We start from the raw sequence: 22,396 nt of genomic DNA on the forward strand, positions 1-22,396 counted from the left end.
GGGTGTTGCTCAAGCCCGGCCCTCCTCTGATTTTCCCGGCACGCGTGGGTCGTGGTCACTCCCGGAGCGTCCCCATTGCCTTGTGACGCCGAACCTCGACAATGCACTGACTATGGTTACCAGCACCTTTAGCAGACAGAATAAGAGTCTGGAAACAGAGACGAACGCTATTTCATAAACAACCACGTCAAAAGGTTTATTCCTGTATTGCAAACAAACCCCACTGACCAACCCCCCCCAAGTCACTTTTTAATTAAATCACCCACATAAATACATATAGTAATAAATACAAAAAGAAAGGATTTTCTTTTTTTTAGTCTTTGGTATATAGAGCTTTTCTCTTCTTTTTCCCTCTTTCCCTGTTCACATTTCCCTCCATCTCCTCATGTTCACATTATTCCTTTGGACCAAAAGCAGCCCAAAAGTAAGCTGAGTGCCACGGGACCCCTGCAGCAGGGGGCAGTCTGGGTCCTGGCGCCTTTCGGGGCTCAGGGAGGGCCAGGCCCTGGGAACTCACACGTAGTCGTTCAGCCTGTACCCGCTGTGCGAGGCCGAGGTGACCGAGGGGGCCCGGTTGTCCTTGTAGGCGTCGGGTGGCCGGTAGGCGGGCGCCGTGGCCGCTGCGACCCTGGGCAGGGCCTGGTGGAGCCTGGAGGGCGCCTCGTCCTGGCAGGACAGGCAGAGCAGCGTGCCGCCGATGAGCGAGAGGGACGAGGAGATGAAGCCGAGGTACAGGGCCTGCCCGATCTCGAACTTCATGCCGCTGGGCAGCAGCGGGTTGTAGAAGTTCTGCACCACGTCGTTGGTGGTCCAGGAGACGGCCACCATGCAGAGGAGGCCGGCCAGGATGAAGAGCGCGCCACCCAGCACCGCGAAGGTGGTCTTGGCGGGCGTGCCCTTGGCGCAGCGCGTGCACTTCATGCCCACCACGGCGCAGGCGCAGGCCACGCCCGACAGCAGGCAGGAGATGACCATGAGCGCCCGGGCCGCCTGCAGGTCGCGGGGCAGCGCCAGCAGCGAGCGGTAGATCTGGCACTGGTAGATGCCCGTGCTGTGCCACACGCACTCCATCCACAGCCCCTTCAGGTAGGACACGGCCGTCAGGATGTTGGTGCCCACGTGCGCTGTCCTGCGCCAGTGCGGCAGAATGGTGGTGATCAGCGTGCCCACCAGGCCCAGGAAGCTGAGCACGAAGCCCAGGAGCTGCACGGCCGTGTTGGCCATGGCCCCGCAGGCCGGCTGCCGCGCTCACTCAGGCACCTGCTGGAGTCCTAATGAACCGGGGAGGCGGGGCAGGGAGAGAAAGGAAATGGGTTAAATATTATCTCAATGCATTTATTTCTGCCACTGAAACTGAGTTTTCCATAGGCAGTTGGTACCACAATTAACATACTTTTTAAAATAGTTTCGGAGACTTCATTGGGTGAAAGAATAAGCTGCTTGTCTAAGACACTTTCCCTGGAAGGCCAGAACTAGAAGGGATGTGCAGAAATCTGGCTGGCCTGCCCTTCTCAAGGACCCCAGGGAAGGACACTCCAGAGCCCGCATTCCCGTCTCTCAGCACTTACCAACTGCGTGGGAAGTTCTACCTTATGTCTGCCCTCAAACATTTCTGTTGCCTTTGAATCTCATTTCCTTCTGTCTGGTCAGTCATGGGTTCAATTGTGAAATCAACAAACGGACTGACAAGTGTTAAACTGTGTGCCCCTAAGACTTACGAAATAGATGTAGACTGCCTGTCAGCATGAAATGTTTTCTGAATGTGGGCAACTTCCCTATGCGCTGAGCTAGGGAGAGGTTTACCCCCATAGGCAGGTCAGATGCTGCCTTCCAGAATCCCAGAGCTGGATGTGAACTTAGAGATTGTCCACTGATGCCAGGGGGCAGGAATGACCAAGGTCACCAGCTCCTTAGGTGCTGTGACCAGGACCACAAACCAACCACCCTCCGCCTCTGGGCAGGGTGCCTCCCCTCATGCTGCTCTGCAGAAGGGTGAGCTTGTTGCAAATCAAAGGCTGCCACTGGCTTTCAGGGAAATGGGAACTCGGAGCTATTGCAGAGATTTTAAAAAATTCTAACTATGGCAAAATCCAGAACACTTTTTAGGGGCAAAGACCCCAGACCTATGTAGTGCCAGGCATATAGGGGAAGTATTAAGAGGGAGGATGGAGAGAGGCAGTGAGGGAGGGAGGAGGGAGGCAGGGAAAATGACAGGAGGAAGGGAGGAAGGATGGAAGGGAGAGAGGGAGAGCAGAAATACCTGAGTGGACACCACTAGCTCCTCTCTCCTGCCTGGGGCAGGATAAGGAGCAAAAGACAGAGAATCAGGCATCCTGGGCATGGTGCTGCCCCCACCTGCTGGGTGACTGGGGGCCCCTCTCTGGGGCTCAGCTCCTCCTGTTTAAAACGAGAGAGCTGGACTTCATTGCCCCAAAGCATCTTCTCATTCTGAAGGGAGAAAAGGGAGCCTTTTCTACTGATGACAAGTCACTTCAGTTTCCCAAACCAGCGAAGAATTCAGTAGGCTGCAGAGGAATGTTCTGCAATTAAGTGTGGGAAGGCTGCAGGGAGCAAAACCTGCACTGGCAGGGCGTCTCCCTGGCAACACGGATGCTCATGGTGATGTCTTCGGGGGCCCCCAGGCCTTCTTGTGTTTAATCCTGGGTCTGTTGTAAAGAAATCCGCTATGAAATCACGAGGAAGGGTTTGGTTAGTAAAAGCAAGTGATGCTTCCACTGGGGGCCTGCATGATCGTCTCACTGGATTTAAAAATATACACAGGGCTTGAATGTCTTAGCGTTGTAGGAGGTAATCCTTAGTTCTGTCCTGGTTAACAAACAAACAAAACTAGGTGACAACCTGGTGCTGGACAGGACGTGCAGTGGTCTTGGGGGGGAGGGGGTGGTCGAGGTTAGGGTTTTTGCTGATGTTTTAAATGATTATTTGCTCAGGACCCAGTTCTCTTCATGCACGCTGCATGCTGATTGGCCTCATGCATCTTGTCACAATGCTGGCTTTAGACTCCGCATGAAGTCTTCTTTCCCCTGCTCAGTAAGCACTCACTCTGTGCAGGTGCTAGGGAGACCCGCACAGTCCCTGCTGCCCAGGGAAGGGAGGGACTGGCTGTCCTGGGGTCACTGTTGGGGAGAAGGCAGGGCTCACAGGAGCACCGCTCTGATGTGTGGGGCCAGAGCACCTGCCACCGACCTACTGGATGCACCGGGCATCTGAGACGAGCTGACACCGAGAGCCCAATTTATCAGGGCTGAGCGATGCCAGGGGCCAAGCACTGACATATGCTGCCCGGTGTATTCCCCACAATAACCCAGTAAAGTGGGGACTGTCACCATCCCTGTGTTACAGATGGGGAAACTGAGTGCAGGGGATGAAAGTTTCATGCCTAGGCTCACTAGTATTTTCCGTGGTTTAATTCCTCCTTCACACTCTGTCTTTCTCAAGCAGGTAGGACTGAAGTTAGAGGGAGGGCGTAGTAGTGCTGTCATCAATGTTTTCTGGAGAGTGGACTCTCCTCCCTGAAGACGTCTCAGAACACTGGCCTGGATCCCTTTGCAATGGTTCAGGTAGCCAGGGTGGCCAAGTGTCCCCGTGTGCTGAGGACTGAGAGGTTGCACAGCACTGGGGACTTGGCAGTGCTGAAACTGGGACAGTCTCAGGCAAACCAGCACGGTCGGTTTCTCCAGGTAGCCAGGAGGCTGCCGATTTCTCCAAATGGCTCTGAGATCCATCCAGTCCTGCTTGAGGCTGCCCCCAGGCTGACGGCCGCCCGGGCTGTCCCTGGTCCAGGGCATTCTGAGGCTTCTCACAGCTCTTGCTTGTCAAGGTCAATCATTAAGTATCCTGATCCTAAAGAATGCGGCGTAGGAGCCAGGGCTGCTTGACCCCGTTAGTCTAGGGAAGTGGACCAGAGGTTTATTGGAGGTCTAAATATTTATGGAGAGCAGTGACTGCTAATTTTAGAAACCATTAGGTTGCTATTTTTAAACTTGTGCTGGAAGGATTTGCTAATTTAAGAAGTGAGTGTTAATGAGCCCCCGACTCCCAGACACTGGCCCCCCAACCCCCTTCCCCTGTAGTTTCCAGCAGCTGCTACTGGCATCAGGTCATAATTCATCTTCCCAACAACCACTTTTCACTTTGGGGCCAGTGGATGGAAAAACAACGTCAAAGGAACGCATCTCCTTGGAAACCACATAAAACTCATCCCTGATGCTCTGGAAGGAACTTGCCCCGGCATGGCCTCCCAGAAGGATGCAGTGCGTGTGGGGCTCCACTGGCCGTGCTGAAGGCCTGCAGGTGGCTTCACCTATGGGCGCCCCTTTTCCTGCAGACGTGTGTACTTGTGGAAACATTTGCTAGAGAGCTGTGAGTCCAAGACAAATATGGTTCTAAAAATCAAGTTCCAAAAAGACCTTGACAGGCTGAGTGGGTGGGGCTGAATGTGATGAGATGAGGCATTCCAGGAATACATGTTGGGTCCTGCCTTTGGGTTCACGGAGCCCTCAAAGCACCCTCCTGGGTGGGCAGTAGGTGGCTTAGTTGCCTGTGCAAGCAGGATTTAGGGCAGTGTTTGCCACGGAATGCTTCTTGAAAGGCTGCATTTGCAGGCTGCCTGGTGTGGAAGATATAAATGCTAGGTAGGTTTGTGAAAAGCTAGTAACTGTAGGACTTCTGGTTGCTGGTAATATGCAAATGTGCATCAAGAAAAGTCTCCTGTGCAGCATTTCCTAAACTTATTTGACTATGACATCCTCCCCCGACTTTCCCAAGAGACAACTTGAAGTCAAACCCCTTCGGCAAGTGGACTTAGAGGATGCAAGTCCCTTGAAAGTTTAATGGAGCAACAATGTGATGGGGTTGCTATAAAAAAAGACAGTTTGATTTTCGAGAGGAGTGAATGAGCACAAAGAGGAGTGCCAACAGGACGCTCTGATTTGCCCCCAACAGAGTCTCAGAAAACCCCAGGGCTATAAAGCAATGTGAAAATCTGCGAAGGGCAGCTGCGAAAAACACCCAAGCTGCTGTCAGCCCCTCCAACTGGATCTGGGTTTATGAGCACCCGATCTGAAAGGCAAGGGTTTCTTTTTTTTCATATAAACTTTTATGTTGTCTCCTTCCTCTGTTGTCTGTGAGCTATATTCTTTTTAAAGGAAAGAATAATACTTTTTTTAAAAGGCAGGAATCTATAGCATATGGTAGAGCTCTCTCCAGCGAGTTCACCTCCCAGCCCACCTGGACCCCAGCTGTGTCAACTCTGGAGCTTTGTTTTTGAATTAGGTATCATTTCAACAGCGGTGGCCAGTGGGGATAGCCTGGCCAGGACAAGGGACAGATGTATTGTTGGCCTAGCCTCTGCTCCTGCTTTCTCACTGTTCAGTGTCCCTGGGCCCCTACGATGAATAGCTTTCCTGTGGACACATAGCTCCTTTGCTCTTTTCCACCCACAGTGCTGAAGGAAATGTCAGACCCGGGGTGGGAGCGGTCCAGGTTGTACGTGGGGAAGCAGGGCTCGAGCCAGGCGTGTTAGAAGTTTCTTTACCCAGAACCACCCGGGGCACTCTTGTTTGGGTGAAGAGTCAGACGATTTGGCCATTCGAGCCTCTTTTCAGCTTCTGACTACCCTGCAGTCAGAGCAGATTTGGAGCACTTGGCAATGGGCCAGGGCACACACGTCTGCCCCCAGGGCTGCTGAAGTGGTGTCGGCGCCATTGTGAAGACAGCTTAAAACTCTGCTTCCTAGAGCTTTCTCAGGAAAATGAAGAGCTGCCTTTAAACGGACATGGTCCTTGGACCTTGAAAGAATGCAGAGTTGCCTCAGCTTAGATGGTCAGCAATTTAAGAATATGTCTGTTTTGGGGCCGGCCCCGGGGTTGAGGGGGCTGAGTTCGTGCGCTCCACTTCGGCAGCCCAGGGTTTCACCAGTTCGGATCCTGGGCATGGACATGGCACTGCCCATCAGGCCATGCTGAGGCGGCGTCCCACATGCCACAACCAGAAGGGCCCACAACTAGAAAACCAGAATATACAAGTATGCACTGGGGGGCTTTGGGGAGAAAAAGAAGAAGAAGAAGAAAAAGAATAATGTCTATTTCAAAAAACTGTCAGTCCTTGCTGTCACCCCATCCAGACTGCCTCTTCATTATTGTGTAGATACTTAATAAATGCTAGAATTTGGAAACTAAGAATAAATGCAAGGTAGATTTGGATTTACCTAAATGAGATAAATTAGCAAAAATACCCAACATGAGAAAAGAAAATGACTTTTATGCTATATCAGAATGAAATAACTCCAATTGGCATTTCCTACATACTTAGTGGATACTGTATTTCTTAATAATGTACAAAGCAAATGGACCTCTTTCCTAGAAGCTTAGGTATACTCTGGAGGCACTATTTTAGTCCGTCTTACACAAATATAGAAGAATTATGAAAAGTGATCAAGTAATACCTTGGAAAAACCATTTCATATTCATTTAGCATCCTAAAAACTGTGGGTTTTTTTGGCTCTAAAAATGAAGTTTCCTTCTTTACTATTCCAAACTTTCTGTAACTTTCCCTGGGTTATTTCCAGACTGGCAGGCATCTGTATTTTAAATTTATGAGAACTTCTATGCTGTCTACACCCAGTGCAGAAGAAACTCAGTCTTTCTGAGAGGCAGAGACAGAATGATTATGTGGCCAACTTATTCCTACCTTGATGGTTAGGGCTTGCTGGTCTTATTCAGAAAGACCAATGTGAAATATCTTGCCCAAGTCATATAGAAATGACAATTTATAGGTTAAATGTTTCCCCTCTCTTTTGGATGAGTAAAGAAAAATCTATTTTTCAGAACAAGAACTGGTTGTGGGAAAAGCCTGTGTTATTACAAATGAAAGTCATGGTATTTGGTTAAATAATGGCAGAGGCCATTTTCAACTCAGCAAGATTGCACAAGCTATTGGTTTAGTGAAAAATACAAGTTTAAGTTACCACGGCCATAAGAATTCTAAACCATTTCCCAGGAGGCATTATTTCTCTAATTTCAACTCACCAAATTTCATTAGAATGCATTAACAATGCCGTAGATCACACATTTTAAAATGAAATTATTCAGTTTCATTTACTAAAATACACTGGTGCCTTTGCATAGCCGTTTTCCCTGACAAGACAGCAGTGTAGATTTGCTGTGTTGTTGTTTTCATTTGTCAAGGTACAGGTGACTAAAAACTTGCTATACAAGAGAAATATTAGAAAAGTGAAAAAACATGAGTTATAAGGATATTTTCTGAAGTCTTAAATGATGTTTAGATGACTAATAGCTAAGATGTTCTATGGGAAAGCTTTCTATAAGGGATGTTGTGGGTTAAATTGTGTCTCCCCAAAATAATATGTTCACGTCCTAACCCCGAGCACCTCAGAACGTGACCTTATTTGGAAATAGGATGGTTGCAAACGTGATTAATTAAGATGAGGTTATGTTGGAGTATGGTAGGCCCCTAACCAGTAAGCCTGGTGTCTTTATAAAAAGATGGCCATGTGAAAACAGAGAAATAAGGAGGATGGCATGTGAAGACGGAGGCAGAGATTGGAGTGATGCATCTACAAGCCAAGGAATGCCAAGGATTGCCAGCAACCGCCAGAGGCTAGGAGAGAGGCACGGAACAGAGCCTCCCTCAGAGGCTTCAGCAGGAACCAACCCTGCCAACGCCTTGACTTCAGCCTTCTGGCCTCCAGAACTGGGAGAGAATAAGTTTCTGTTGTTTGAAGCCACCTAGTTTGTGGTACTTTCTTATGGCATCCCTAGGGAACCAAGACGGGCACTAGCTGAATGGCAGCATGGGGAGTTACTCATGTGAAAAAAGCACTCATGTCTGAATAGGGCAAGTCGGTCCCCTTCCAGAACAGGCACTGAGAACAGTATAGTGGCTTTGCATCTGTTGTGGAAAACAACAAAGCAGTGGTTAGCTTCATGTCCCAAAGTGTGGAGGACAGAATCCAGGGGGAGGTTAGAGGACATGGAGAAGGAAGAATTTGGAAGGCCCTCTGTCCTTGCGAAAACTCAAGAACAAGTGCCAACTATAGTAAGCAACCCATACGGCGATCAAATGACTTGGCTTCTCCAGATTGGAAAAGTGTATGAATCCATTGATTCCTCAAAGAGTCTGGGGGGCTCAGTTCTCCAGTCTGTATGTAATTGGGTGGGCTGGCCTTTTCAGGCTAGATGTCTGGTTTTCTTAAATCAACAGGTCTTGGTTTCATAGACCATAAAAACCCAAATTTGGGGCGCAGGCCAAGTTTGGATAAGATGACTCAGACAGCTGCCCAGGCTCTCCCTTGGAAATCCAGTTGAGCTCAGTGGGGCCTCCCTTTGGGTCTTCCATCAAAGCAGAAATGAAAACAAGCAGCAGGACATTGTCCCAGCTGGGCTGGAAACCTCCATGAATAAGATAACTCTTCTCGGAATTTTCTAAGCCTGTGAAAATGATTTATTTGAGCACTGAACTGGGACTATATTGCAGTGATTAAAAATGTGGTGTCAAATGAAAACCTAAGACAAAATTTGCTAATGCTAACTAAGAAGCAGTTAAAAGGGATGTTTAATGCTCATTCTCTGTAAATTTAGCCTTTTGAGCCTGGGTGCACAGAAGCTGTTAGTTATTAATGATAAGAGTAAAAACAATCACAGCTAAATTTACTGCGTGTTTACGATATGTCAGATATGTGCTAAGTGCTTCCTTTGGTAGGGACTTAGTTAATCCTTTAACAAATCTATAATGTGCATGTTGTTGTCCTCATTTACAGATGGAGAAACTGAGGCTTAGAGAGGTTAAGTAACTTGTCCGAGGTCACACACGGGCTGAATCAGGGAGAACAAATAGGAGACTCTTGTGATCATCCAGGTAAGAGATGCTGGCAATGACAAACGTGGGTGCTGAGGAGAGGTTGGTTTCTAGAAACATTTGAAGTGAGACTGGCAGGGTCTGCTGATGGTTTAGCTGTGGCTGTGAGAGACAGGTGTCAAAAACAGCCCTAAGGTTTCTGTCTTGGGCAACTGGAAGAATGCAGTTGCCATTTATTGAGGGTATGAAAACAGTGGTGGGGGGGAAGATCTGGGTTTGGAGGTGAAGGGCAGAAAAGAAGAGTTTGCTTTGGATGTGTTGAGTTTAAGATGGCTATCACCACCCAGGTGGGGATACCAATGGTTGGATATGTGAGTGCAGAGTTCAGAGAGGGGACTGAACTGGAGAAGTCTATTTGGGACTCAACAGCATTGACATGGGATTGAAAACCGTGAGACTGGATGAGAACCCTTAGGAAGTGGGTATAGACAGGGAAGAGCAGGAGCCTGACCGGTGACTCCAGCAACCCTCCAACATCAAAGATTGGAGTGATGAGGAGGAACCAGCCATGGGGCATATGGAGTTGCTGGGGGATGAAAGGAGGCAACCCAGAGGGAGAGGGGTGAGTGAGGACAGAGTTCCAAGTTGGAGAGAGTGATCCACTGTGTCAAGACATCAGATAAATAAGTAATCTGAGTACTGAGAAATGATCATTGGATTTAGCAAGATGAAGGCAAGTGGAGACCTTGATAAGCATAGTTTCGGTGGAGTGATTGGAATGGGTTCAAGAGAGAATCAGGACAGGGGTACATGAGCCCAGAGAATTCTTTCAAGGACTTGGACCATCAAGGGGAACCAGGAAATGAGGCAACTGTTGTAGGATGGGAGTTCTTAATCTGGGGTCCAGGGCCCATCTAATTCAGGGTACCTGTCAACTTGGGTGGGGAAAAAGAAGTTGCATGTTTGATTTCATCATCCTCTCACTGAAAATTAGCATTTCCTTGTATTATGAATAGGGGCAGCCATCTACAGCAATGTTACCAGTGCCTAGAACTTCATCACCGATAGAAATCACGGAGAGATGGTATTGCATTACAGGTGTTGCAGATACCTGGACAGACCATTTGCCTTTGTTATGATTTCAAAATGACGGTAGTTATAAGACCCCTGCTAGGTCTTGTAATATAATCCATTAATACAGGAACACATAAATTACTATGAACAAAATAGGTTTAAAATATTTTAACTGTATTTCAAGGCAATTGGCTTCCTTTATAATCCTGTGTACTAGTTTATACACTTAAAAGCATTGTTTGGAGACGAGATACATAAGACTTCAATAGATTGCCAAAGGGACCCAGGACAAAACAAACAACCAGTCCAGTAAACAGCAACATCAGTAAAAAAAACCAACAAAAGCATTAGGAACCGTTGCCAGTGGGATGTCTGGTCAAGGGAGGATTTTTGTCCTGTTTTGTTATTTGTTGAAGATGAGAAGCATGTTTGAAGGCCTTTGGAGATGATCCAGTAAGAAGGGAGACATTGATGATGTGGTAGAGATGTTCTTGAATGGAGGACAGCAGGGACTCTGGGATGCAACTAGAGAGGTTGGCTCAGACCAAGTGCAGACTGTTCATTCCAGGACAGGAGGGAGGCCAATGCAGGGAGCCTGGAGATGTGGCAGTGGGCACCTGTGGGTGTGCTCAGATTGCTCCAGTATCCTCAGGGAAATAGGAAGCACGATGATGTGTTGGGAAGGAGGATGGGGAAGGAGGTGTTGGAGGTGTGGGCAGAGAGAGAAGGGCTTTCCTGGGCACGTAGGACAGCAGCAGCATGTTTGGACTCAGACAAGGTCAGCAGCAGGTGCCTGTGGGAGGCAAGTGGTCACGAGGGTACAACGAGACCATCAGCTGCCTTCTCCAGCACAGTCGGCAGCACTGTGTGGGCCCCAAGAGGACAAAGGGCTGGACTGAATTCAGTTGGGACTTTTATAGGAGAAAATGATGAAAGGAGATGAGTGTGTATACAGAGGAGTGAGTCTCACGGTGGATGGTGGAATTGACACTGGGAAGGGGGGAAGTGAGGACATGAAGGAATGAGCAGGAAGGACAGGCGGTGGTGGCTGGAGACTGGCACGCTCGTCACTGCGATGATGGTGGGTAATGGCAAGCAGTAGAGTAAGACCATGGCAAGGCTGGGACCACCGGGGAGGGTGGAATAAAAGGCTGGTAGGAGAGGAGGTGGAGAAGCTGGTGGGAAGGACCACCCGTGGACATAGAGCCACCGCGAATTACTTAGGACAATCTGTAATCTGATTGTTTCACCATTGTTTTTGAGGTTACATTTCCCTGATTGTTGACTTAATTTCTGCCTGTGAAGGTGAGAGAAAGAGAAACAGGGCTGGAAAGAGGACCGGCACAGAAGTGTGCATGTCTAGTAAGTACTCTGCTTGCTTATGGTCAAGCAAATCTTGGCATAGGTCTTAGTTCTGCTCTTTATGTCTTTTATTCACTGGATTGCCATGTGAAAAACATATTGTTCCTAGAATTTAGCTTTCAATTTCTGTTTTCATAAGCCACCCCTCTTTCCTCATTATCTGACACCTGTACTTCTCTGTAGAGCGAGAGGCTAAGGAAGGACTGTGGCTTTGCACTTTGGAGGATAGGATCCAAGACACTGGGGCTGGGGAAATGATATCTGAACTGCGCCGGGAAATGCACAGACCGCATTCTTGGATGTGTGACCCCAGATAACTCGACAGATGAAATAAATTACGATTTAAGTTCTTTGCTTTTCTCCTTCTCCTCTTTCCCTCATCCTTGCTGGGCTGGTCTCTGCAGGAAGGGAGCTTCCTGGTGTGTGGGTGGGGAGAGGTAGCTGGCCCTCACCCAGGCTGGAGGCTGCTCTGCTCTGGTTTCACCCTCCTGCTCCCCCAACTCTGCGCCTTCCAGCCAAGTACAGTAACCTGAATCCAGTGGCTCTCCACCCTGCAATGTGTCAGCATCACTTGGAGAGCTTTAAAAAGATCCGATGCCGTGGCCACCCCTGGGAGGATGATCCATTGATTGGGGTGGGGTCCACACATGGGCACTGTTGAGCCCTGCCCCCAGGTGATTTGGATGGGCAGCTAGGTTTGAGAACCACTGTCCTCATTGATGTGACTTGGGAAGGTCCTACCAGGAGCCTTAAAAGAGTTTGAAACTCTTTAGCAGAGTCACAGTACAAATGTCTGTTCCACTCACGGGCTCTGCCTGTTGACTCTGGGCCTTCTCTGGGCTCTCCCAATGTGGGGACACTTGTGCCCAGACTGGTCTTCTCACTGTCCCCAGAGTGTTTTCGGCTCTCCCTGTAAGCCTTTGCCCTCACACTGTGTCTGCCTCAGATCCCCTTCTCCATCCACACGTCCTACCTGTGTGAGTCCCATACTTTGCCCTTCCTTGACCCCAAGCCCCACCTACCCCCATTCTTCTTCTTTGACAGCCAAGCACCTAGAAAGAGGCAGTTTCCCTATTCACCCCTCTGCCATCTGGCTCCTGCCCTCCAGCGCCCTCCCCAGAAGCCTGTTCTTACCAGCCATGTCCTCTTTCTGGGACCCCAGCCCCTCTTGGGCACTCGGCCCACCTCATGTGTTAATCTTGGCCAAGAAGTTACCCTGCAGGCATTGATATTTTCCTGGATGGCCCCTGAAAACAAAACCCCTCCTGGCCGTGGCCCCCACAGTGACGCTCGCAGTATAAGACCATGACCAGGTAGGGGCCGGCCCCATGGCTGAGTGGTTAAGTTTGCGGGCTCCGCTTCGGCGTCCTAGGGTTTCACCAGTTCGGATCCTGGGCATGGACATGGCACTGCTCATGAGGCCATGCTGAGGAGGCATCCTGCATGCCACAACTAGAAGGACCTACAACTAAAAATGCACAGCTAAGGGCTTTGGGGAGAAGAAGGAAAAATCAAATCTTTAAAAGAAAACAACAAAAAAAGAACATGACCAGGTCAGTCCTCGGGGGGAGGCCAGTGCTACTTTGATGTACGTGTTTTTAAAACATTTAAGAAGTTTAGAATTAATTGTGTGAGGTATGAGATTTCGGGTAGCAGAGGTCCTTGTAAAAGCAAAGGCCCTGTGGATGAAATAGCGCGAGGTGTTTCCAGCTTAGTCTTCACACATATGCACAGGGCCACATCGTGCATTTTCTCTGAAGGGTACATGGTGCTGTTGGTTACCCTTGCTCTCAGGATTGGTTACATAATTTGCAGAACCTGGTGCAAAATGAAAATGTGGGGCTCCTTCTTCAGAAGTTAAGAATTTCAAAGTGGCGACCACAGCGCATTCACCCAAGCGCAGGGCCCTCTGAGCTTAGGGTCCTACGGGACCCCACAGGGTGCGGGCCCGTGAAGCCTGCCCTGCCGGTTAAGGACAGACCCAGGAACTAGACACTGGGACTTTTCCTCCCCTAAACCAATGAGTACATCTAGTTTAAATGTTGAAAGGAATAGGAGACACTTTTGCAGTGTTCTGCAGAATAAAAAATATGGTTTCATATGTTTATTTTTTCTTCATTTAAGTGTAGCCCAGATGCCTCTGTAAATAGCTGCCAAGGAGGAGCCTTTTGAAAACAAAGCTATGGCTGGTCTCCTGTGCCCCAGAACGGCCGCCAGTGGAAACAGACCTGGTGTTCGAAACCTCAGTTTTCATTTCTCTCTTGTTCCAGGGAGGCTGTAGGTGCGTGGGCGTGGGTGTGAGCATCCAAGTCTGGAGGGAACAGCCGCCTCTGGGTCTGAAGGGAACAGCCGCCTCTGGGTGGCCTGCTTCTTCACCCTAGAGACTTTGCTCGAGGCCTCCTTGCTCTCCGGCAGGGCTCAGCCCCCGGGGAGAGAAGCAGACAAGGTCCTGAGTCCCAGCTTCTCCCTTCTTTCCTTTCACAGAGTCACTCTGCAACGGAGGCTCTCTTAGGGCGAGTCTTGGGCACCCTCCCAGCAGATGACCCCCAGTGGAAAATTCCCTGTGCATTGCTGCTGTTGGCCACCCAGGGAAAAGCCTGTGGTCCTGGCAGCCACTCGTCCTGCAAAGGGTGTGAGGACCTGCTACCTGAGTAAGGAGCATGAAGATCAGCTGGAGGGAGGAAGGTTTGGGTTTAAAAGTGCCAAGAATCACTCCTGAACTGGCAAGATTGACTGTCTGCATTTTAAAAACGACATCGCTGGAAGCCTTGAAAACAGGCCTTTAGACTTCTTGTTCTGTGTAATGGAAGATATTCTCTGATATAAGAGAGAAAATGATTTTTTTTTTTTTTGAGGAAGATTAGCCCTGAGATAACTACTGCTAATCCTCCTCTTTTTGCTAAGGAAGCCTGGCCCTGAGCTAACATCCATGCCCATCTTCCTCTGCTTTATATATGAGACGCCTATCAGAGCATGGCTTTTGCCAAGCGGTGCCGTGTCTGCACCCGGGATCCAAACTGGCAAACCCCGGGCCGCCGAGAAGCAAAACGTGCAAACTCAACCACTGTGCCACCGGGCCGGCCTCGAGAAAATGAGTTTTTGAAAACAAAAATTGACATTCAATTTTATTGGTCTTTAATTTTAAAATGCTAACTGGAAAATGGGAAATATTTATAGTAACATTTTCATGGCACTAAAGAAAGAACTGGTTTCTTTCTTTTTACAGATTTCTCTGCAGATGCTTAAGAAGAGATGCATGACAGAGATGGGTAAGTTAAACACAGTAAGCTTAAGAGATTTGCAAAGCAGATGGAGCCAGATAAGAATGGAGGCTGGCTGCAAGTCTGACTAATTTGGGCAAACAGCTCAGCCTTACATGAGTCACCTGGCTGTCAACATCATAACAGCTGCTTCCCAGAGCTGTCTGGAAGATGCTAAGATAATACATGGAAAAACCTGTGATCCCTGTAAGGAAGGACACCCAGCAAATGCAAGGTGTGTGCTACCGAAGTTTATCACCATTGCAGATAAATCTGTTCCCGATTCCATTTGAAGCCAACGCAGGCACCAGAGCTGAGCCCAGACCCAGAGCTGAGATGCTGGGAGAGTGCGATGATGGGGCTAGCCTTTGGTTTCCAAAGACTTCAAAACTAACCCTAGTGATTAAGAGATTTTTGGCCTTGAGAACTGCAGGAATTAAATCTCATGGTGGTAAAGTGCAACCAAAAGCCAGTGCCCGGAGTGGCTCCAAGGACCCACTCAGGGCGCTAATCCAGGGTCTCTGTCTACTTGGCCTTGGCCCTCCCACCCATCCTGGGAAGGCCGTGGCAGCTGTTGGGGATGTGGGCTTGGAGGTGGTTGAAGGACTAACTCATGTATCCAATTGCAGGCAATTTCCCCTCTTCAGGACCATTTCTTACCCTTATTAAGAGAGATCTCTAACTTGCCCTCCCCTTCTCCCCTGCCGATGTCTGTGTGCATTGGTGGGGAGCCGGGGGGCTCCCAAGTCTGGAAACTCTGAACATTCACGGCACACAGAGGGCAGTGACAACAGGCCCCCCAAGCTGACGCTCTCTCCCAACACTCGACAGGTTCAGTCCTTGCTCCCAGACCCAGGCCTGGCCAGCGATGAAAGAGTTTTGCCCAAACACTCAGGAACCGGATTCTTGTCCTTCCTGGCTCATTAGGAGCCCGGCTCCCTCACACCCGGCTGCTTGGGTCCCACAGGACCCCCAGGCCCAGTTGCAGCCGCCTTTCTGCAAAGGGGTTATGACCACCTCGTCTAGAGAACTCTCACCTGCCCACAGACCCGACCGGCGGGGGCCTCACAGCCCCAACACAAACGACTGTCAACCCCAAACCCTCCCAACTCATAGCCTCACCCCAAACTCACGTGCAGAGGCCCATCCGTCTCCTGAGCCCCTTGTGGGGCTGCTCTGGAACCCGGCTGGGCACTGGCCTGTGTGAAAAAAGGACTCTGCAGGGACGATGCTGCCCTCCTGTCTTCCCGCTTCCACCGACTGGAAGCTTCAAGGCCAGGGTAACTGAAGGAAAGTGTCTAGACAATTACTGTGTTCTTTGAGAAGGGCCTGTGTGGGCACATGTGTCATTTGGTTGGATGGTTAACTGCCCCGTGGACGACAGGAGGCAGCTGGGCCAAGGCAGACATTCAGGACCAACCAGAAATGTCATATCTGCACTTTGGAAAAATGCCTGATACATCTGAGCATAGTCACCGCCTCCCTAAAACACCCTCTGGTGACTCTCAGGGGCTGGCAAGATAAAACCTTGACCGCCCAGCCCGGCGTTGACGGCCGTGCACAGTCCAGCGCGGCCCACCTGCCCTCGCTCTCTGCACCGGGCGATTGGCTGTGCGCACCCAGTCCTCTACGTTCTTGCTCACGGCTCCCCAGCGAACGGTCCGATTCCTGCCGATGGCTAAAGACCCCCGGCGGATCCCCTCCTGCTGCCCTGACCTCTCGTCCTCCTCTGAGCCCGTCACCTGGCCGTTGTCCCCATACTGCTTTGGACTTTTATCATATTGGGCAACTCAGAGTTTCTCAACCTGTAGGCTGCTGTGGGCTCTGGATGCATGCCAGGGAATTTCGATCAACATGCAACTGTTTTTTGGTTTTTGTTTTTTTGGGGGGGGGGGTTACAAGTGCAGATATGGGCAGTTTAGTGATTTCTGTGGGTAGAGTGGGGAGCTGGGTGGGTCATGGAGCACGGGTGGAACGAGGGGCAATTTGTTACTAGTTGGAGACAGGAGACGTGGTGAAGGAAATGGCTTTCTTGGGACATGTGAGAAGAATGCTTGAGAGTCCCACAGGCTGGGGATAGTTCTTCTGAAAGTTCGGACAGTGCCTGAAGGTGGCCCAGGGAACTGGGCCTTGCTGGGGAGGCCTCCAGCCCCTTCAGGTGTGCTGCCGGCCTTTCTGGGACTCAGCATCGCTGAGAACCATAGTTTGACTTGCCACGTGTGCCTGTGCCTTCCTCATGGATTCCATGGAGATTCTCCAAGGGCAGGGACTCAGACTTGTGCGCTCGTCCATCCGGGTGGCTTTGGTTGGTGCTTTAAAAAAGGCCCAGCACAGGAACTCGTGTGGGCAAATGGCCCTGGGCGTGAACCAGAGCCTGTGCCTGTGTCCTTGGCAATGGGATGGTGACGGCAGAGGAGGGGAGTGTCCTGGGACAGTGCTGGGAACCCGGGGCAGGAATTCAGAGTGTCTGTTAAGTATTAGTGATGGAGGATTGATCCACAATCCAAATCCAAAAAGCTGTTTTGTTTGTTTGTTTCTTCTCTGGAAGTGACCGTCATAAACAAAATCTTCTTTAGTTCAGGGTCATTCCTACATCTAGATCCTTTTCTATTTAGTAAATATCATATGTAGTAAAATGTGCCCATGCTACCTATAATTTTATGCTGGGATTTTTTGGGGGAATTTTTGTAATTTTGCCTTTGGAGTGATTTGGCTACAAGTAATACATTTAATTTACAACTGCCTTTAATTCTTGGCACTCATTGTGTGTTCTTGGGAAACCCTGCAGACAGAGAAAATGCAAACCCCAGATTGTCTTAAAATATTACGATACTTTTAGGAATACTACATTTAACAATGCATGAAGTGGGCATAATGTTATGTTTTGTAGACTTTCGTTAAGCCTTTATTCATCTTGATTTTCGCTGGAACAATTCATTCCTGTTATGGGCTGAAGTGGGAAAGTTCCCAAGCCCATGGCCCTGGCCGGTGGCTCCTGATGGACAAAAGAGACTTTCCTGGGCCAGAGAGCAAAGTCACAGGGACACTGTGTGACTCAGTCTCAGTATAAAGATATCGATTCACTTTTCACTCATCAAATATTTATTGACCTCCAGCATGTGTGAGCAAGAGAGATACTGCCCTGCCCTCTCAGTGTGGGGGTCGCGGGTGCACAGAGCCAGCCGCACCAGGACAATTAGCAGACAGGTCAGGCTGGGGCTCCAGCCCTTCTCTCCCACCAAGGACGCTCATCCTCGTTCCTCCCACCTGCCACTGGATCTTTTTTTAAACTCTCAGGTGTAAATGACTCATAATGGCTTAACATTTTATCCCTCCCAGGAGGTATTTTTAAGTCTAAGGGATAAAGAGTTAATAGTGAAATTTCAAACACCAATCAGGAGGTAAAAGAGGATTTGGGGAAGGAGGGTTGTAAGGATTTTCCTAACACCCCAAAATCATTCCATTGAGTTACAGCAACCTCTGTCCTTATGGATGTGATGGAAGCCAGTAGATATTTCAGATTAGATGGATGGACGGATGCACAGATAGATGGATGGATGGATAGATGATGGATGAATAGATCACCTTTATTCTGATCTCAACTGGTCTTTGAAGCTTGATTCGTTTTTTGATTCCTCCTAGAGCCAGGCTAGGGTCTGATGCACATTAGGAAGTCAGTAAAAGTTTGTTGAATGAATGAATGAAAGGGAGGTAATGTTTGCAGCGGGCCTGTGGTTTTGGGTTACTGTTTTGGGTCTCTTGATTTGAGCGACACACAAGCAACTAGAGCCTGCAATTAGCGGGCTCTGTCTTTCTTGCTGGGGTGAAAGCCATTGTAAAACCTGACCTTGCTCAGTTTATTCAAAGTTTCATGTTAACTTTGCAGAGGTCTGACTCGTGGATTCCTCGTATTAATAATAACGGTAACAGCAATGGGGCTGAACACCAGCATAGCACTCGTGTGCTAGTTGTTGTTTTCAGCACATTACATATATTTACTCCTTAAAACAACCCTTTGCTTTAGGTACTGCTATTAGCTCCATTTAGGGATGGGAAACGGAGGCTCTGAGAAGTTAAATAACCTGCTCCAGGTCATGCTAAGTGGTGGAGGCAGGATTTGAACCCAGGCAGATTGGCCTCAGTGTCTGGGCTCATATCACTGTGGATATCACATCTCTGAAATGAGCTGCCTGCTGCAGGCTCTGCCTGGACCCTGCTGCAGCCCTCACAGCTCAGCATCAGCTACCGGCCCGTGCTGACAGGCGGAATCGTTTCTGATTCAGGTCTGCCTCCATCTCAGCAGGGATCAGAGGACCCATGGAAGGAGCTGAGTCCTGTACGAGCTTTGCATTTCATAGCCCTTGGGCTTCGCCGTGAGCAGAGACACATCACTCACTTTCAAACCATGGAGCCATCTTCCCAGGAACTGCTGGCTGGGCCTTGAAGTGTGCCTGACCCTTTGTCTGGGGTCCCAGTGTCAGTGTCCAGGGAGGTCTAGAGGTCACGTCAGGTCCAGAGAGCAGAGCTCAAGGCAGCTGTCCCTTCTGAGCATCTTTGGAGCCAGACAGTGAAGGAGAAGGGGATTCTTCTCTGCTCACGGCAACTAGGGAGCATGGGTCATCCTTGGAAAGGGAGCCCCCATTTTGGTTAAAGCAATAGGGGGCTCAGGGTTTGGTAAGGGTCTGGTTGAAGGAGTTGATGGATGGTGCCTTGTCCGTCACAGGGATCACTGAAGGAGAGTTTTCGTCACTCCTTTCTGGAGAGAGTTGTTGTGGGTGCCACATTGCTAAGGTGCTGGTTTGGGGATTTGGGACCTTTCAGGGTCCTGGCATTGATGACGGCGTTAACTGGGGAGGGACCATCTTGATGGAGAAGACTCCTTCCCTGCCTGCTGTTGGCTTAGGTGGGACAAGAAGCCAGGAGCAGCCCAATTGCACCAACCAACCAACCAACCAACCTCAGAGCCATTGTCGCCCTGCAACCGGCTGAGGGGGACATATCCATTGCAGGATGGGCGGTCTCGTCTCTTCACTGAGGAGGGCTCAGAAGTTGCTGACCCACCAGGGTGGAGGAAGGTGGGGGCAAGCCAGACCACCCTTGCCCGGACACAGTCTGAGGATTTAGAATTGGGGCCCTGGGCTGTTTTGGGAAAAAGATACTTTCTTTAGGAAAATACCATGGAACGGCCCCAAAGATAAGTGAGGTAGGAAGAAGGAGAGAATCTGATCGTTTATATATGAATGTCCATTAGGTTTTGGATTGGAAAGCCCCATATTTGGGGGTTTAGGATCATCATTTCTGAGATGAAGAATGAATTGCAAAATCAGACTTAGAGGATTACTACTTTTCACTAAGTAAATAGCCTTAAAGCTTGGCCAGCGTATCAGCTTCCTGGGTCTGCTGTAACAACGTACCACAAACCAGGTGGCTTAAGAGAACAGAAAGTTATTGTCTCCAGAGGCCAGAAGTCCAAAATCAAGGTGTTGGCAGGGCTGTGCTCCCTCTGGAGAATCCTTCCTGGCCTCCTCCAGCCTGTGGTGGTGGCCGTCAACCCTTGGTGTCCTTGTCTTGCAGCTGCCTCACTCCAGTCTCTGCCTCTGTTGTCACATGGCCTCATCCCTGTGTGCCTCTCTCTTCACGTGGCATTTTCCTCTTATGAGGACCCCAGTCATATTGGATTAGCCCCTCCTCCCCCATGACCTCATCTTAACTTGATTCCATCCGCGAAGATCCTATTTCCAAATAAGGTCACATTTACAGGTACCAGGCTTAGGACTTGAACATATCTTTTGGGGCGACAGAATTCAACCCATAACAATTAGTGGCTCACTAGTTACTTATTACTATTTCTATTGTGTGGCATGAGGCTGTGATTTTCATTAGGACCGGGAAAATCTCATCTGTCAACAATGATACTTGAATGCAAGTTAAATCCGTAGAGTGAAGGATGCTACACAGTAACCGCAGCAGTCAAGTTCATTTCCGAATACAAAGCAAAAGCAAGATGCCTTCCTAATCTGATGCTTTGTTTTGTTTTCTGAAGCTGCCCCTTTGGCCGCCTTGGGATACCCTCTCATCCTGAGATAAGTGACAACAGAGTGACAATAAAGGCAAACCAAGTAACTGTCCAGAAACCACTCAGCCTACTGTGGGAGAACCCCTCATTTCCCATCGACTATGAATTATAATATTTGCCTGTTTCTTGCAATGATCCTTCCCAAATAACTAAGGTTAATAGCGCTTCATAGTCTGCTTAGAGAGTCAGATAGAATTTTGCTTAGCAAGGATATTTCCAAATAGAGAATAGACAGGTTAACTGATGGCAAAGGTGTTTAATAGAGGAGACCAGTGGGGACATGAATTAAATAGGTTCCTGTTTATGTTTTCATTCTCCAGGGCTAGGTATGTCTTAGCTCAGCTTGGGCTCCTTTGGTGCTGTCAGTGCATAAATATGCAGGCTAATGCTGGTCAGTTGGTTTAAATGAGAAGTTTCTGAAATTCAAACAACACATTTGTGAAATATGACCTCACTTTTATTTATCTGGTGCCCATAATTTAGCTGACAACAATCTCAGCAACAGCCGTTTTGACATGATCCTGTATTTGCTGACTGCCCTTTTGTATTCTGGACACAGGAAGAGTTAACCTTTGGATGAGATGGATACCAGTAACTTCCCAACCAAGGTGCCCAGGGATCATCTGATAAGTGACAGCCAAAAAATTATGTCTTAAAATATAAAGAGATCAAAAGAATTGAAAGTGGGGACTCAAACACATTTTTGAACACCCATGTTCATAGCAGCATTTTTCACCATAGCCAAAACGTGGAAACAACCCAAATATCCATTGAACCATAAATGGATAAGCAAAATGTGGGCTATCCATGCAATGGAATATTACTCAGCCTCAAAAAGGAATGACATTCTGACACATGCTACAACATGGATGAACCTTGAAGGCATTACGCTAAGTGAAATAAGCAGTCACAAGAGTCAAATATTATATGATCTACTTATATAAGATGACTCGAGTAGTCAGATTCAGAGACAGAAAATAGAATGGTGGTCACCAGGGGCTGGGGGAAGTGGGATGGAGAGTTAGTATTTAATGGGGACATAGACACAGTTTGGGATGATGAAAAAGTTGTGGAGATGGATGGCGGTGATGGTTGCATAACAGTGTGAATGTACTTAGTGCAATGAGCTGTACACTTAAAAATGGTTAAAATGGTAAGTTTTATGTTCTGTGTATTTTACCGCGATACACACACACACACGTATATATAAAGAGAGAACATACTGATCTGATATTAGGCACTCTGAGTTGGGCCAGCCCATCCAGTGTGGTCTTGTACCTGTCTATTAGTTTATGTGTAAGGAGTTCCATTGGAATAAATTTCCTCAGATACTAATCCAAATAAAGCTTTCCTCCTGTCTCTGTTCTAGCTAATTCTGAAAGCCAAGTGCCAAGTCCAGATCCTGGGGAAGGCCACTCGGCCTGGTGTGGGCAGGCCCGGCTATCACACAAAGAGGCAGCCGCGTAGCCTGTTGCAGGACCTGGTGGGCAGCACAGCGTCAGGTGGGGCGGGAGAAGACTGCCAGCTCATCCACCTGCTGTTCTGGACAAAAGCCTAACCCATCTGGGCTCCTCCTGATCGCGATCCCCTCAACACGTAGAAGGTCTACTGACGCCAAATGTCACACCTTGGGTGCCTCACGCCCTGTAATTTACTAAGTGCGTCTACGTTGACTGTTGTTTATTCTTAGGGATGACTCTGTGAGGCAGCTGTTATCATGAGCAGGCATCTTGTCCAGTCCTCACAGCTTGCCCTGGGCCTCCTGTCCAAGCCCCAAGTTCTTTCC

At 48.8% G+C, this 22,396-nt stretch overlaps 1 protein-coding gene across 3 annotated transcripts in view; it reads right to left on the bottom strand.

The window, feature by feature from the left end:
• Nucleotides 1–170: 170 nt before the first annotated feature.
• Nucleotides 171–22,396, bottom strand: part of CLDN14 (claudin 14) — a 62,168-nt gene continuing 39,942 nt past the window's right edge. For 2 of the 3 annotated variants that reach the window (XM_070252283.1, XM_070252284.1), the window contains one exon: nucleotides 171–1,271. In XM_070252283.1, the coding sequence (XP_070108384.1) occupies nucleotides 514–1,224 (711 nt within the window). In that variant the 5' untranslated portion in view covers nucleotides 1,225–1,271 and the 3' untranslated portion in view covers nucleotides 171–513. Of the gene's footprint in view, nucleotides 1,272–15,667; nucleotides 16,315–22,396 lie in introns of those variants that run through there. The other variant, XM_001495856.4, reaches the window with a different exon arrangement.

Source organism: Equus caballus, chromosome 26 (assembly GCF_041296265.1).
Source record: "Equus caballus isolate H_3958 breed thoroughbred chromosome 26, TB-T2T, whole genome shotgun sequence".
Classification (NCBI taxonomy): domain Eukaryota; kingdom Metazoa; phylum Chordata; class Mammalia; order Perissodactyla; family Equidae; genus Equus; species Equus caballus.